Below are 16,168 nucleotides of genomic sequence, written 5' to 3'. Positions count from 1 at the left end.
TGACAACGACAAAGGTCTTGCAGTGAAAGATCACACGTTCTGACGTCTGTAATTTTCTGAAATGGACTTTATGCATTAGATGAATACCATTTCAGGGAATTACATTTCGAAAAGTTATAAGAATCAGTTATTGTATACAATGATATTGTGGCACCTAGAATAACACAACCTAAAGGTCACATAATTCCTATGCACGTATGCGCAGAGCAGTTAGTGAACTCGAGCAGATCTCGCGATCTTTTGATTATCTTCTTATCTTATCTTATATAATATAGATGTTACTTCAAAAAAGAAGATGATTACGTCGTACGCATCATGCATTTAGTCATGCATACTAACCAATCAGGGCCGGTCTTAGGCAACTGCAACCTATGCGGTCGCAGTGGGCCCCGCGCTTTCATAGGCCCCGCGCTAATTCTAGGTGTAATTATTAAATTGCAAAATATATACGAAAAATTCCTGGTAATCTCCTGAATTTATTAAAATCTCCTAAAAACTCATAAAAATGGCATGAAAAATAGAGAAAATTGTCATTTGTGGGTGTCATTCATTGCCTAAAACGCCAATCCTACACGCGATGAAAAAAAAAAAGGCATTGTCAGCTTTCATGTAATAAAATGTAATAATCGGGCGAATTTTCACCTTAATCAGAAGCTACAATACTTTATTTACTTTTATAGTTACTGACATAATATATCTGCCAAAGGTTGCAAGGTTTGTAAAGTAAAGTTAATTTGATCGCAATTTTGTACTTAGTAAAGTCGAATTTTTTTTTTCTAATATAAAATCTTAATTTTCACTTATTATCCTTATTTCCACACAGACTAGGCCCCGCGAAATCAGTTTCGCATAGGGCTCCGCAATTGTTAGGACCGGCCCTGTAACCAATGACCTAAATTCTGCCAAGTCACTGTTTTTTTCTGGGTAGCTCAGGCAACACATTCCATGCTCTAATAGCACTAGGGAAGAAGGAGTATTTCTACAAATTTGTCCTAGCATATGTTACGACGAATGTTCCTTTATCTTTGTGTCTTTCTGAATATTTTATTAGCGGTTCCCGAAAGGATAGATATGTGGTGGGTTTGGCACAGAAGACAACTAAATGATGAAGGCAACTCGTAGGACGATTCGAAACTGTTTATTATACATTAAAGACCTGCCAAAGGCAAACATAAAACATAATTACAAATAAACATAAACTAAACATAAACTAGACATAATTAATAAGCCTAAATGGTTAGACCAAGTCGTTCACACAACATCAAAGTCTAAATACTAAATCTTAACAAAAAACGAAAAGAAAATCATATAGTGTAAACCAACCTCTCTTATACAAACACAAGAGAGATATGGAACACCCGAAACATTATAAAAATAAAAGACAATGTAGTTCTCTAAAAATAAATCAACTAGTTGTTCTACATAAAACTAATATACATTGTTTGAAGAGTTTCGCTCTTTACTTTCCTTACAAAAAACTACAACAATTAAATAGAACAAATCTATACACTCACAAATACAATGTTTCTTAAAAGCCAGTATCTAAACACTTGTTGTAAAAATACATTTACAAAATGGACAGTTCACATTCTATATAGAATACTACAGGTACGCATTTCAATAAATGAATTCATCTACATGCTGGCTTCTAAAAATAAGAATAGTCCAACATGAACAAAAACCGCGGTAGTGATATTCTATATAAACTACTACCGGTAATTAAATTTACAAGCTAATATGAATAAGTAAAATGTGATTACCTGCAGCCATACGAACACATGGTGTAGAACCAAGCACAAAAGGTAGTGGAGACGACTTAGGTCCAGTAACATACGAACATTACAGCGATACGAGATGCCGGTCGAATGGACAGTGCCCACGTTGGTCTGCCTTGTCATGCGCGGACACAAGGTGCCATCTAGGGTGAAGGGTCACGTGGATATCGGGGTGGCCGGTGTTTTTCTAAAAAGATATCCACTCCACTACAGAGCCCCTAGCTTGAAACGACCCGTCCCGGGGCGTTCAGCCTAGTAGGTTTCTGAAAACTGAAACAACTGTTTCTTGTCAGTGTCTTCTGGAACGACAAGCATCTTTCCAGTTTGTAACGTGCTGGTTCCATCGGTCATACAGAGTGGTCTGTCTTTCTCTAAACATAATGACTGGGAAGCTGTAGAAAGTGTGATAGGGAGCAGTGAGTGAAATCGTCTTTGTGGCTGGTTAAAATACCTGTAGTTTCTTCTTTGTCTATCTGGCCCCCGGACTCTGTTATGCCTGTTCTTGTTTGGCTGCCCAGTGTTAAAGTTTCTATTTCTCGATGTTTGAATTGAGTGACTTGCATCTGTATTGTACATTGCATCAGCTTGTGGCTCATTGGTTCGTTGTTCTACTTGGTGGGTTGGCTGTGAAACAATGGGTTCACTATTGCACACAGATTGAACCTCAGCTGTGAGTTGTGGTGATTGCTGACAGTGACGCCTTACATGTCCAACTTCCCAGCACTGGGTGCAGACTGGTGATCCATCATCAGTGTATGGGAAGAATCCTCTCTTGGTCCTCGTCCACAAAAGACCCGGTGGTGCTGTTGGTCGACTTCTGTTTTGATGGCTATGTTCCATGTGTCTTTGTGTTGGTCTGCGTTGACTATGCTGTTGACTAGAGAGTGGGTTCCTTGAACTTAGCCGACTGTTATACCCGGACCCCTTTATCTCTTCAAGTTGCTTCTCTAGTTTGGCGAACTGTGCTAAGAGAACTTCAGGCCAATGTTCTTGGGCTCGAACTGCATCTTTGTTCTGGTTCTCCAACTTGAACGCATAGTTTCGTAGCGTTTGAAAGCTTGTCTGGGGATGTTGCGTCATGAACTTAAACAGCTCTCTACGTAGGTCAGGATCACTGATTCCATAGGCATATTGGTCCCTCAATCTTTCCTCCTTGAAGCAATCTATTCCTTCTCTTTTTTCTTGTCTTATGGCCGTTGTGAACTCCTTAAATAGTCGGTGAGAGAATTGGAGCAGTGACTCACTTCTTCTTTGCTGCGACATCAGAAATGTTATCTCTGCCTCTCGCACCGGTATGATTACTTCAAACGCAGATGTAAGTGCATCAAGCAGAGCTTCTGGATCACTTCTGATATGAGGTGGCTGAAGATCTACCTCTACTCTTGCTGGACCACTTATATTCGCAATGATGGTTGCTGTCTTCTCTTGAGGCGAGATGTAAGGCCGAAGTTCCCATAGATCTCTTATTTCTCTGACGAAATCTTCAATTGAAACTTCCTCATTTCTGCCATCCCCACTGAAATGTCTAATTTTTCTAGCAGGTTCTATGATGTAATGAGGGCGCTGACAGGCCAGTTTCAATGCCTCAAGTTCAGCTTGTAGTCGAGTCAACATCCCCTTAGTGACACGTTCCATTCCCTCCGGCTCTCCTCCACTGCACACGGGACCCACGTCTCTCCCCTTCACTGAACTAGGTTCCACCATATTTCCCTCCATCTGGCTGCAGGTCTTAAGAAACTCTAACAATAATAGTAACCTAATAACTAAATCTATCTCAACAGAAACAATGTTCAAGCTAAGTAAAATCACAATTAAGAAAATATAAGCAAATTATATTAAAATAAACTAAACTAAATCTAACTACCCTGAAACAAAAAGAAGAAAACAAAAAATAGAAAATATTTGAAAGTACAGAAACGAGAAAAAACTAACTGTTACTTGTTGACATCTACGTCTGGTTGTCACTTTCTTAGTTTCGGTTGTCAGGAAGCAGATTCTGAGACGACTTCTGGTCCCACAGTGTAGTCTCTCTTCCTGACCCGACTCGTGCTACCAAGTTTCTGTGGTGGGTTTGGCACAGAAGACAACTAAATGATGAAGGCAACTCGTAGGACGATTCGAAACTGTTTATTATACATTAAAGACCTGCCAAAGGCAAACATAAAACATAATTACAAATAAACATAAACTAAACATAAACTAGACATAATTAATAAGCCTAAATGGTTAGACCAAGTCGTTCACACAACATCAAAGTCTAAATACTAAATCTTAACAAAAAACGAAAAGAAAATCATATAGTGTAAACCAACCTCTCTTATACAAACACAAGAGAGATATGGAACACCCGAAACATTATAAAAATAAAAGACAATGTAGTTCTCTAAAAATAAATCAACTAGTTGTTCTACATAAAACTAATATACATTGTTTGAAGAGTTTCGCTCTTTACTTTCCTTACAAAAAACTACAACAATTAAATAGAACAAATCTATACACTCACAAATACAATGTTTCTTAAAAGCCAGTATCTAAACACTTGTTGTAAAAATACATTTACAAAATGGACAGTTCACATTCTATATAGAATACTACAGGTACGCATTTCAATAAATGAATTCATCTACATGCTGGCTTCTAAAAATAAGAATAGTCCAACATGAACAAAAACCGCGGTAGTGATATTCTATATAAACTACTACCGGTAATTAAATTTACAAGCTAATATGAATAAGTAAAATGTGATTACCTGCAGCCATACGAACACATGGTGTAGAACCAAGCACAAAAGGGAGTGGAGACGACTTAGGTCCAGTAACATACGGACATTACAGCGATACGAGATGCCGGTCGAATGGACAGTGCCCACGTTGGTCTGCCTTGTCATGCGCGGACACAAGGTGCCATCTAGGGTGAAGGGTCACGTGGATATCGGGGTGGCCGGTGTTTTTCTAAAAAGATATCCACTCCACTACAGATATAGTAGATTCTATTTCAAGATTTTATATATAGCCTAGTTCTAGATCTAGACTTAGATCTAGATCTAGACTTAGATCTAACTCTAGATCTAGACTTAGATCTAACTCTAGATCTAGACTTAGATCTAACTCTAGATCTAGACTTAGATCTAACTCTAGATCTAGACTTAGATCTATTTCTAGATCTAGACTTAGATGTAGTTCTAGACCTAAACTTAGATATTGAATCTAGATTTAGATCTAAAACTAGGTCTTGATCTAGCTAGATCTATGTCTAGTTTGTATGACAAATGACAATGGAGATATTAATTTTTATTTGCGAGGGAAATGTCATTTGTACACAATTGTAGCTTAAAGTAGGTCAAGAATTTTTTTCGTGTTGTCAATTTATCTAATTTTGTTAAAAATCTTTTTTTACTTTCTCTTTATTACATGTAACATGTTAAATTTTGAATGTATGGATAAGGTTAAAAAATATTATATTTATATATGTGAATATTCGTTTGTTATAAATCTCACTGCTCTATTTTGTCACAACAGAGGATGCATATTCTTTTATTGGCCTTACCAGATCTTCTCTGTATTCACCCGTCACTAAAGAGCAGGGCCAGACATAACCATTTGGGGCCCTATGCGAAACGGATTTCGCGAGGGTATATTTGGGTAGGGATACGGATAAAATGTGAAAATTAAGAGTTTGTATTAGAAAATATATTCATCTTTGAATGTTAAAATGTTATTTAACCTTGGTTAGGCCAATAATAGAATATGCATCCTCCGTTTGGGACCCCTCAACTCAAGAAAACATTAAGAAACTGGAACAGACACAAAATAGAGCAGTGAGATTCATAACAAACGAATATTCACATTTGACTAGAGTAACACCTTTAGTAAAATCACTAAATTTAGAAAGCCTTCAGGACAGAAGGCTCAAAAGTAAAGTAGCAATCATACATAAAACACTGAACCAAAATCTTCAAATACAAAAACAAAATTTAATAAAATACTCTGAAAGACACAAAGATAAAGGCACATTCCTCGTCCCATATGCTAGGACAAATTTGTACAAATACTCCTTCTTCCCTAGTGCTATTAGAGCATGGAATGGGTTGCCTGAGCTAGCCAGAAAAACCAGTGACTTGGCAGAATTTAAGTCATTGGTTAATATGCATGACTAAATGCATGACGCGTGGGACGTAATCATCTTCTTTTTTGAAGTAACGTCTGTATTATATAAGATAAGATAAGATCTTTGCATTTATTCATTCTTTACTCCGTACAGAATTACTTTACATGCCTTGCGTGTAGCGAAGTCATGCAGTATATTTCCTACATAAATCACGCTCAATAGCAAGATTACCAAATGTTTCAATCTATCTACGAGAATTGTTGACTTCAAGTAATTCTTCTTTAGTTTGAGGCGCGAGAAGCTTCTTTCACCAGATTCCACAATTAAGGTTTTGCATAATGCCATTAATTTAACGCACGTAGAATTGGCGTTTTCCATATTGAATGACATCCCTAAATGATAATATTTTTGTCTATATATTTCAGGAGATTTGTATGAGTTTTCAAAAGATTTTAATCATTGCCGAGATTTCCAGGGCTTTTTCGTATATTTTGCAATTTCAGGAGATTTCAATGAGCTCCTGTTAGATTAGGAGGCCGTGGGAAATCTGTTATAAGTTATAATATGGTTTTATTTTATAATTTACTCCTAGAATTATGAAAATGCGGGGCTTATTACGATCGCATAGGCTGCAGTGGCCTAAGACCGGCCCTGCAAAATAGCTGATTATGCTACGCTATTTGACGAGTATTTTGTTGGTTTTGAATTTTCTATAGTTTCTTTTATATAACAAAACTAATACAAAATGAAAAAAAACGGAGCAATGTACACAAGTAACTCGTGTAGTTCTGTTGTACTATTTACTAATAATTTACCGACTACGTTTATTTTATGCTTTAAAAAAGAAGAATAGATTATATATTCACATGAAGTAGGCCTATGCATTACCACATCCAGAGTTAACCAGCGCTGTTTATTGTAATTGTGAAACTGACTCTGTGTACACTACATAACCAAAAGGGGCTTCTTCTAAACAAACAAATTTTTCTCTTGAACAAGGGCATTAACTTCTTTTAAACCAAACATTGAGTCTATTGAACAAGGTTATTGGCTTCTTCTAAACCAAACATTGAGTCTATTGAACAAGGGCATTAACTTCTTTTAAACCAAACATTGAGTCTATTGAACAAGGGCATTGGCTTCTTCTAAACCAAACATTGAGTCTATTGAACAAGGGCATTAACTTCTTTTAAACCAAACATTGAGTCTATTGAACAAGGGCATTGGCTTCTTCTAAACCAGACATTGAGTCTATTGAACAAGGGCATTAACTTCTTTTAAACCAAACATTGAATCTATTGAACAAGGTTATTGGCTTCTTCTAAACCAAACATTGAGTCTATTGAACAAGGGCATTAACTTCTTTTAAACCAAACATAGAGTCTATTGAACAAGGGCACTGGCTTCTTCTAAACCAAACATTGAGTCTATTGAACAAGGGCATTAACTTCTTTTAAACCAAACATTGAATCTATTGAACAAGGTTATTGGCTTCTTCTAAACCAAACATAGAGTCTATTGAACAAGGGCATTAACTTCTTTTAAACCAAACATTGAGTCTATTGAACAAGGTTATTGGCTTCTTCTAAACCAAACATTGAGTCTATTGAACAAGGTTATTGGCTTCTTCTAATCCCAAAATTTATTCTGTTGAACAAGGGCATTGGCTTCTTTTAAACCAAACATTGAATCTATTGAACAAGGTTATTGGCTTCTTCTAAACCCAAAATTTAGTCTGTTGAACAAGGGCATTAACTTCTTGTAAACCAAACATTGAGTCTATTAAACAAGGTTATTGGCTTCTTCTAAACCCAAAATTTAGTCTGTTGAACAAGGTTATTGGCTTCTTCTAAACCAAACATTGAGTCTATTAAACAAGGGCATTAACTTCTTTTAAACCAAACATTGAATCTATTGAACAAGGTTATTGGCTTCTTCTAAACCCAAAATTTAGTCCGTTGAACAAGGTTATTGGCTTCTTCTAAACCAACCATTGGGTCTATTAAACAAGGGCATTAACTTCTTTTAAACCAAACATTGAATCTATTGAACAAGGTTATTGGCTTCTTCTAAACCCAAAATTTATTCTATTGAACAAGGTTATTGGCTTCTTCTAAACCAAACATTGAGTCTATTGAACAAGGGCATTAACTTCTTTTAAACCAAACATTGAATCTATTGAACAAGGTTATTGGCTTCTTCTAAACCCAAAATTTAGTCTGTTGAACAAGGGCATTGGCTTCTTTTAAACCAAACATAGAGTCTATTGAACAAGGTTATTGGCTTCTTCTAAACCAAACATTGAGTCTATTGAACAAGGTTATTGGCTTCTTCTAATCCCAAAATTTAGTCTGTTGAACAAGGGCATTGGCTTCTTCTAAACCAAACATTGAGTCTATTGAACAAGGTTATTGGATTCTTTTATACAAAAAATTTAGTCTCTTGAACAAAGGCATTGGATTCTTTTATACAAAAAAATTAGTCTCTTGAACAAGGGCATTGGATTCTTTTATACAAAAAAATTTAGTCTCTTGAACAAGGGCATTGGATTCTTTTATACAAAAAAATTTAGTCTCTTGAACAAGGGCATTGGATTCTTTTATACAAAAAAATTTAGTCTCTTGAACAAAGGCATTGGATTCTTTTATACAAAAAAAATTAGTCTCTTGAACAAGGGCATTGGATTCTTTTATACAAAAAAATTTAGTCTCTTGAACAAAGGCATTGGATTCTTTTATACAAAAAAATTAGTCTCTTGAACAAGGGCATTGGATTCTTTTATACAAAAAAATTTAGTCTCTTGAACAAAGGCATTGGATTCTTTTATACAAAAAAATTAGTCTCTTGAACAAGGGCATTGGATTCTTTTATACAAAAAAATTTAGTCTCTTGAACAAAGGCTTTGGATTCTTTTATACAAAAAATTTAGTCTCTTGAACAAGGGCATGGGCTTCTTCTAAAATTCATGAATGAGCCTATCGCCAATCCCCTTTCAGTTTGTATGTCAGCCAACCATGAATTAGATGATCAATCAATCACATCATTTAAGCCAGGTTCACGTAGAACTATATCTTCATAATAATCAGATGATTGAACACATATGAATATTAACAAATTATAACAAAATGATATAACAATAACAACTTCAGCGTTACAAAAAAAATAATACTTCGTCGATATTTTCACTTCTTATTAGTCGGCGTCTATAGGTAAGCGGAAGTGACTTCAGGCACGTTTTAAAAGAAAAGATAAGAAGGAAAAAGAAAGAAAATAAAGGAAGTCTTAGGTTTGTGCTACTTCTATTTATACATTTTGTGTAGAATGCGATCTTTTGGGGAAATAGTGAAAATAACACGATTTGAATTGAAATCTTGAGGCTTTTCGCGAATTGCGGTCATCAGGTTGCGAATCTGTCAAAACAGATTCATAGTGAGCGCTCGGAGGTGAAAGGATCATGTGTACGAAATTTCATAAGATTTCGTAATATTTTAAGAGATCTCTTGATCAATCAGCCAGTCAGTGAGTGGTACTTTTGAAATATAATATAGATTGACAAATAAGTTAAATACAAGAATAAAATAATAATTTTTTTTTTACCTTTTTACCAAGTGCTTTCAGTTTAAATTTGTCAAGTATACCTGAAAAGATACAGATCTATTAGAAACTATCATCAAAACTATAAATAGATAACAGATATTTATATTCATTTCGATATTAACCGCATGTGTAAGCTCATAATCCATATGCACGATGAGATTAATTGTTGTTTTTTATTGTTATAGGTATGAAAAAGTTAATCTCCCTAGTTATATATTCCCAATATATCAATATATATATATATATAACTGTTCTCTTCTGGGTAGATGGAATTTTTTTTGACTCATTTAGTGTATGTTCATAGTTCATATGTTAAATTAGTGTATCTTATCAATCTTTAATGCAAGTGCCATTGTTTCAAGGTACCCTTTTGAACCGAATAGAGATACTGACATAAAGTGGTGACCCGACTAAACAGTTAGATGTCATAGTTACATCTATTTCCATAATAGACAGCAACACTTTATCCCTAAGACTTTCTACAATTTTAAGTATAATTTCAGACACTGAAGGCCTCCCCTACGAACGGAGGTATCTCCACTTTGACTCCCGGTGTAGCCTGGGATTTTAAATTTCGGGATCCTTGGGATCGCCCTGAGTCCATCCAACTGTAATGGGTATCTGACTTTAGTTGGGGAAAGTAAGGGCCGTTGGCTGTTGTGCTGGCAACATCATATTCTCGACAACCCTCCACAATTTAAAAAAAAATGACACTTTTAGGTACTTCCTCTACGGTGTGATGATGGGAAGATGTATGTATTGGATGACTGTGAATGTGGAGTGACACTTTTAGGTACTTCCTCTACGGTGTGATGATGGGAGGATGTATGTATTGGATGACTGTGACTGTGGAGCTCTATTTTGGAGATACACTCCCGCTCCTATTGCTCCTCCCCACCATTAGAAAAAAAATCCAGTATTCTAGTAAAGACTAATGTCTTTTCATGTTATCCTGTATGGCTCTGTATATTCAAACCAGTGGCGTAGCAAGGTTAAGGGATGGTGGTTCCAAAATCAAAAGTACCCAAAAAGTAATTTAGGTGGAGGGCAAATGAATGTACTAATTTTTTTTTAAATCAACTATTAAAGCTTTCGCCCCTGCCATGTAATCTAGCTATTAACGTGTAGTCAAAAATACTAGACAGCATTGCTCTAGATTCTAGATTATTCTACATGATGTTACAGATTTCTTTACAGCACAGAAAGCACCACGTGAGGCGACAAGAATTGAGATTTGTCACGTGTGCATTATCACGCTAATAAACAACGGTATTATTTCTTATCTTATATACTACAGATGTTACTTAAAAAAAGAAGATGATTACGACCTACGCGTCATGCATTTAGTCATGCAAATTAACCAATGACTTAAATTCTGCCAAGTCACTGGTTTTCCTGGCTAGCTCAGGCAACCCATTCCATGCTCTAATAGCACTAGGGAAGAAGGAGTACTTGTACAAATTTGTCCTAGCATATGAGACGAGGAATGTGCCTTTATCTTTGTGTCTTTCTGGGTATTTTATGAAATTTTGTTTTTGTATTTGAAGATTATGATTATGGTTCAGTGATTTATGTATAATTGCTACTTTACTTTTAAGTCTTCTATCCTGAAGGCTTTCTAAATTTAATGATTTTACTAAAGGTATGATTTTCTCTCTTCGGCAGCTACAGGAGAAGAGCAGAGAACAAAAGCAGCCCCTCTTCATAGCATTTATTGATTTGACCAAGGCCTTTGACCTTGTTAGCAGAAGCGGTCTGTTTGCTGTACTAGAGAGAATCGGCTGCCCAAATAAGTTAAGAAAACATCCATAGCAGATCCGATGGAAGGCTCTTTAACCTGGCACGTCTTAAAGCCAAAACGAAAAGGCGTCGTATCTTGATAAGGGAGCTGCTGTTTGCCGATGACGCGGCACTCGTATCTCACTCACAAGGAGGTCTACAGAATCTAGTGAACGCCTTAGCAGCTGCTTGTCAAGAGTTTAGCCTTACTATAAGTCTCTCCAAGACCGAAATCCTGGCACAAGACGTCACAGAAATACCTATAATACAAATTGGGAACCACACCCTTTCAGTGGTGCAGGAATTTACCTACTTGGGTTCAACAATTGTCAGTAACCTAGACTTAGACATCGAGCTGACAAAAAGGATAGGAAAAGCTACCACATCATTGGCAAAACTCTCCAAGCGCGTCTGGGAAAATGGTAAATTGACCACAGCGACCAAAATCTTAGTCTACAACGCCTGTGTTGTGAGCACTCTCCTTTATGGCAGTGAAAGCTGGTCAACATACATGTACCAAGAGCACAGATTGAATAGTTTCCACTTGCGCTGCCTGAGACGCATAATGGGCATCATTTGGAGGGACCATGTCTCCAATCAGGAAGTTTTAAGATTGGCCAATATGAACAGCATGTATGCTCTCCTGACACAAAGAAGATTACGCTGGCTCGGACATGTCACCCGCATGCCAGATGGTAGAATCCCGAAAGATATCTTATATGATGAGCTTGTGGAAGGAGTCAGACCCAAGGGCCGCCCAAGACTAACATATAGAGATGTCTGCAAGCGAGACATGAGAGCCTCAGGCATCAGCGAAAGTATGTGGGAAAACATAGCCAAAGATCGGAGTGCATGGAGACAGACTGTGCGTGCTGGGACAACCCTTGCTGAGAACAAAAGAATTGAAGCGGCTTTAATCAAGAGGGATAAAAAGGAAGCTGCCCTGTCTGCTAGCCCTAAATTAGAGGCATACACATGTACGAATTGTGGCAAAGTCTGCCGTTCTAGAATTGGCTTGATTAGCCACACCAGATTCTGCCCCGTCTCAAGATTAAGCCAAAACCAGTGACTCATTTGGGCGCATCCATTGCCTTTCGAGACAAAAGGAGCCATATACTAAAGGTGTTACTCTAGTCAAATGTGAATATTCGTTTGTTATGAATCTCACTGCTCTATTTTATGTCTGTTCCAGTTTCTTAATGTTTTCTTGAGTTGAGGGGCCCCAAACAGAGGATGCATATTCTATTATTGGCATATCCAAGGTTATATAACATTTAACTTTTTGAAAAAAAAAAGTAAAAGCGTCTTCATGATTATTTTATTTAAATTTTACTTAGTTATTGTACCAATTAGAATTTAGACTTACACATTTATTAAGTACATTATCTCATGTCATGATATCGAATATCAAAATGCAGTGGCCCCGATAAAGGCCAAGCCCTCCCCCCCCCCACGAGTCCCTAGCTACGTCACTGCATCAAACAAGAACTTTTTATACCCTAAATAGATTTGTACTTACGCTTACTGGGACTTTTTTCAGGGGATGATTAGGTAAAAAAATATTCAATAAAAAATTATTCAATTAATTTTATATCTATCTTTCATAAGTTATAAGAACAAAGTAGTCGCTCCTACAAAATGTCATAAACTTAATAGAGGAGGACTTGCCTTTTAAACAAAAAAAATACCTTTTTTTTTAATGTTGCTTGTTGCGTGAATCCATTAAGGAAGCCCATAGTTATCAATGAAGAAGTATGTGACCTATTAGAAAGACCTACCCCCCTGATGTCTTTTATTTTATTTTAAAAACAAATTTCTAGAATAATAAGTCATCGTTGCATCAGGACTTTGCAATGACATCGGATATTCAATATTTTTTCGAGCACTAGAGGAAAGGGCGGACAGACAGACCGCACAATTTCTTATTGTTTCGTATCGCACAAAATGGTTGCAATTGTATTTTCTAAAACCATACAATCTGATGGCTGCCTGGTCGTGCGGTTTGCGCGCTGGACTGTCGTTCGGATTTATCGATGGTCGAGGGTTCAAATCCTGCCCTCTCCCATCCTCCGTCGTTTTTGTTTTCAAAAAGTTAATCAAAAATAAATAAAAAAAAAACACACACTTACTTGATCCAGGCTTTGTTTGCTTTTTCAAATGTTTATACACTTCAGATTGGTTAATTTTTAAGGCCCTCATAAATGTATTAAATCCATCTGAAGGTCTGGAATAATACAATTTAAATATCAATCCTTCGGCTTGATCTTTACAATTTTTTACGCTTCGTAGTTCTTCAAGATCATCCTCACTTAATACGCAGTGTTGGTACAAATAGAGTAGTATATCTTTTGCAATAAGGTTATTTTTCAGATAAACAATATTAGCTCTTAAACAAGCTTCTTCATGCTCCAGCAATCTCCCTTTCTCAATCTGTAATGACATTTAAGAGGATTTCGTTATTCACACTATATCGTAATTATTTTTCAAATAAAAAAATAAAAAAAAAAACAAACAAAAAAAACCGCATTATTGTGTAGGCTTTTAAATTGATGTATTAGATATGTTTTTCTACCTATAAATAGCTAGCTGTTTTTTTGGTGCCCGCTGTACAGAATACAGAAAGTGTTGACCATGTATGTATTTTAAAATAGGTGATTGACAATTTTCAGGTCCCAAAAATAAAATTATAAGCTCATTCGCTTGAACCACAAAGTCATAAAAAAAAAAAAACTTATATAAACTCACTCTGTCTGTGTGTGTGTGGGTCTGACTAAAAGTTTGTACACGTTATTTCTCCGATACCCAATCTCGGAATCAAGCTAATATTGTGCCATAGGCGTAGCCAGGGGGGGGGGTTTGGGGTTCAACCCCCCCCCCCCCCGAAATGAAAATCCCCCCCCCCGAGGGGGGAGACGGACTTTAGTGACTGATTTTTTGCTTTGATTTTCTTTATTTTAGGTAAGATTTTAATACTAAACCATCACTTGCCCCAGCGCATCCAAAGGGGTTTTGAGTTTAAAACCCCTACCATGGGGTTTTGAGTTTGAAACCCCCTAACAGGGGGTTTTAAGTTTGAAACCCCTACCACGGGGGGGGGGGGAAGAAGGTCTTTAGTGACATGTTTTTTTTTGCTTTGATTTTGTTAATTTTAGGTGAGATTTTAATACTAAACCATCACTTGCCCCAGCACAGCTAAAGGGGTTTTGAGTTTAAAACCACTACCAGGGGGTTTAGAGTTTAAAACCCCTACCAGGGGGTTTTGAGTTTAAAACCCCTAACAGAGGGTTTTGAGTTTAAAACCCCCTACCAGGGGGTTTTGAGTTTGAAACCCCCCTACCAGGGGTTTTTGCAGTTAAATCCCCCTCTTCTATAAAACAAAACACAAAAAAAAATGCAAACGATAATCCCCAAATTCCAAGTGCACAGTTAAGGAAGATTTTGATTTTAAAACCCCTCCAAAATTTACGATAGACCCCCTCTTCAATATGGAAAAAAAGCAAATTATGCACTCAAAATGTTATGAGCGTAGCTAAATGGGTTTTGACTCAGTTTTAAGTTTAAACTCCCCTCCAGTGGAGTTTGAAGCTAAAAAATACATCTTCAATAAAAAAAAATTTAAAAAAATTACGCACTCTAAAATCTAAGAGCGTAGCCATATGGGTTTTGAGTTTAAACCCCCCGCCAGCGGGGTTTGAAGTTTAAAAATACATCATCAATGTAAAAAAAAAAGCAAATTACGCACTTAAAATGCTATGAGCGTTGCCAAAAGGGGTTTTGAGTTCATATCCCCCTTCACAACGGTTTGATGCTAAAAAATACCTCTTCAATATAAAAAAAAGCAAACTACACACTAAAATTATTTCAGCGTAGCCAAGCGAATTGGGGGTTTTGAGTTTAAACTCCTTTCCTCCAGATGGTTTTGAGTTTAAAATCCCCCTACAGAGCGTTTTGAGGTGGAAAACCTCTATCTTCAATATTACTCTAAAGCAAACTACAGTTACCAAATTCTATGATCGTAGCTAAATTGGGGTTTTAAATTTAAAAAAACTACAACAAAGTCCTGAGATTTTTAGTTTAAAACCTCTAACAGATGATTTTGACGATAAAACTATACATTTCAATATAAAATCTAATGCAAACTACAGTCAAATTCCAAGAGCGTATCCAAGAGAGGTTACATTTCTACCAGTTGCGGGGCTCCATTAATAAAGTGCAGTGAGTAGTCATCTGCCGAAATTGAAAAACAATAAATGTGGCTCAACAAAGATGGCTAAGACAGATTTTAGGAGTTAGTTATTGAGATCGGGTCTAAATCAAGGAAATCCTATGCCGAACTGGGAGTCGACCCCTTAGTAAAATTGTGACAGAGCGTCGCATGAGGTTTGCGGGACATGTTCTCCGACAAAATAAATTACGTATAATAAGAGTTGCGATGACATACTAGTACAACTTGGCGCCACACATTCATGGAGGTCCTCGGAGCAGGAGGGAAGAGGCTTCAGAAATTACCAGCGACAGATTTTTGTGGAAACAGCTTGACGGCAAATGCGCCGAACGGCGCGGCAGGGTCTTAGTCAATAAAAATAGCACATACATTTTGAAATAAGACTTTTTAATAGCAGGAAAATGCACTGTAGATACCTCAGAATATGCATTTTGTTGACATTCTATGCCAGAAATAGTGCTTGGCTCCCCCAGAGCCCCTTGCTGGCAATGAAGGGGAGTCAACAATTTTTTCACTAACTCCAGGAAGAACCTATTCTAGGGCACAATAAACGTGTTCCAAAAGAATGAAGGGTCAGAATGTAATAAAGATTATGAACACACACACACATACATATATACAAATATTTTTTTTCGCGAGGGGGGGGCGGGGGGGGGGGAGAAAAAATCCTAAAAAAATTCTAACC

At 36.7% G+C, this 16,168-nt stretch overlaps 1 protein-coding gene across 2 annotated transcripts in view; it reads right to left on the bottom strand.

The window, feature by feature from the left end:
* Window positions 1–16,168, bottom strand: part of LOC106058345 (probable serine/threonine-protein kinase roco5) — a 91,052-nt gene that overhangs the window by 64,385 nt on the left and 10,499 nt on the right. For both annotated transcript variants that reach the window (XM_056007883.1, XM_056007884.1), the window contains exons 3-5: window positions 13,388–13,688; window positions 9,480–9,520; window positions 1–56 (exon numbers count right to left, since the gene is read on the bottom strand). The exon at window positions 1–56 is cut by the window's left edge and continues 149 nt beyond it. In XM_056007883.1, the coding sequence (XP_055863858.1) occupies window positions 1–56; window positions 9,480–9,520; window positions 13,388–13,688 (398 nt within the window). The remainder of the gene's footprint in view (window positions 57–9,479; window positions 9,521–13,387; window positions 13,689–16,168) is intronic.

This window comes from Biomphalaria glabrata, chromosome 13 (genome assembly GCF_947242115.1).
Source record: "Biomphalaria glabrata chromosome 13, xgBioGlab47.1, whole genome shotgun sequence".
In the NCBI taxonomy this organism is placed as follows: domain Eukaryota; kingdom Metazoa; phylum Mollusca; class Gastropoda; family Planorbidae; genus Biomphalaria; species Biomphalaria glabrata.
This window is presented reverse-complemented; position numbering and strand designations above follow the sequence as displayed.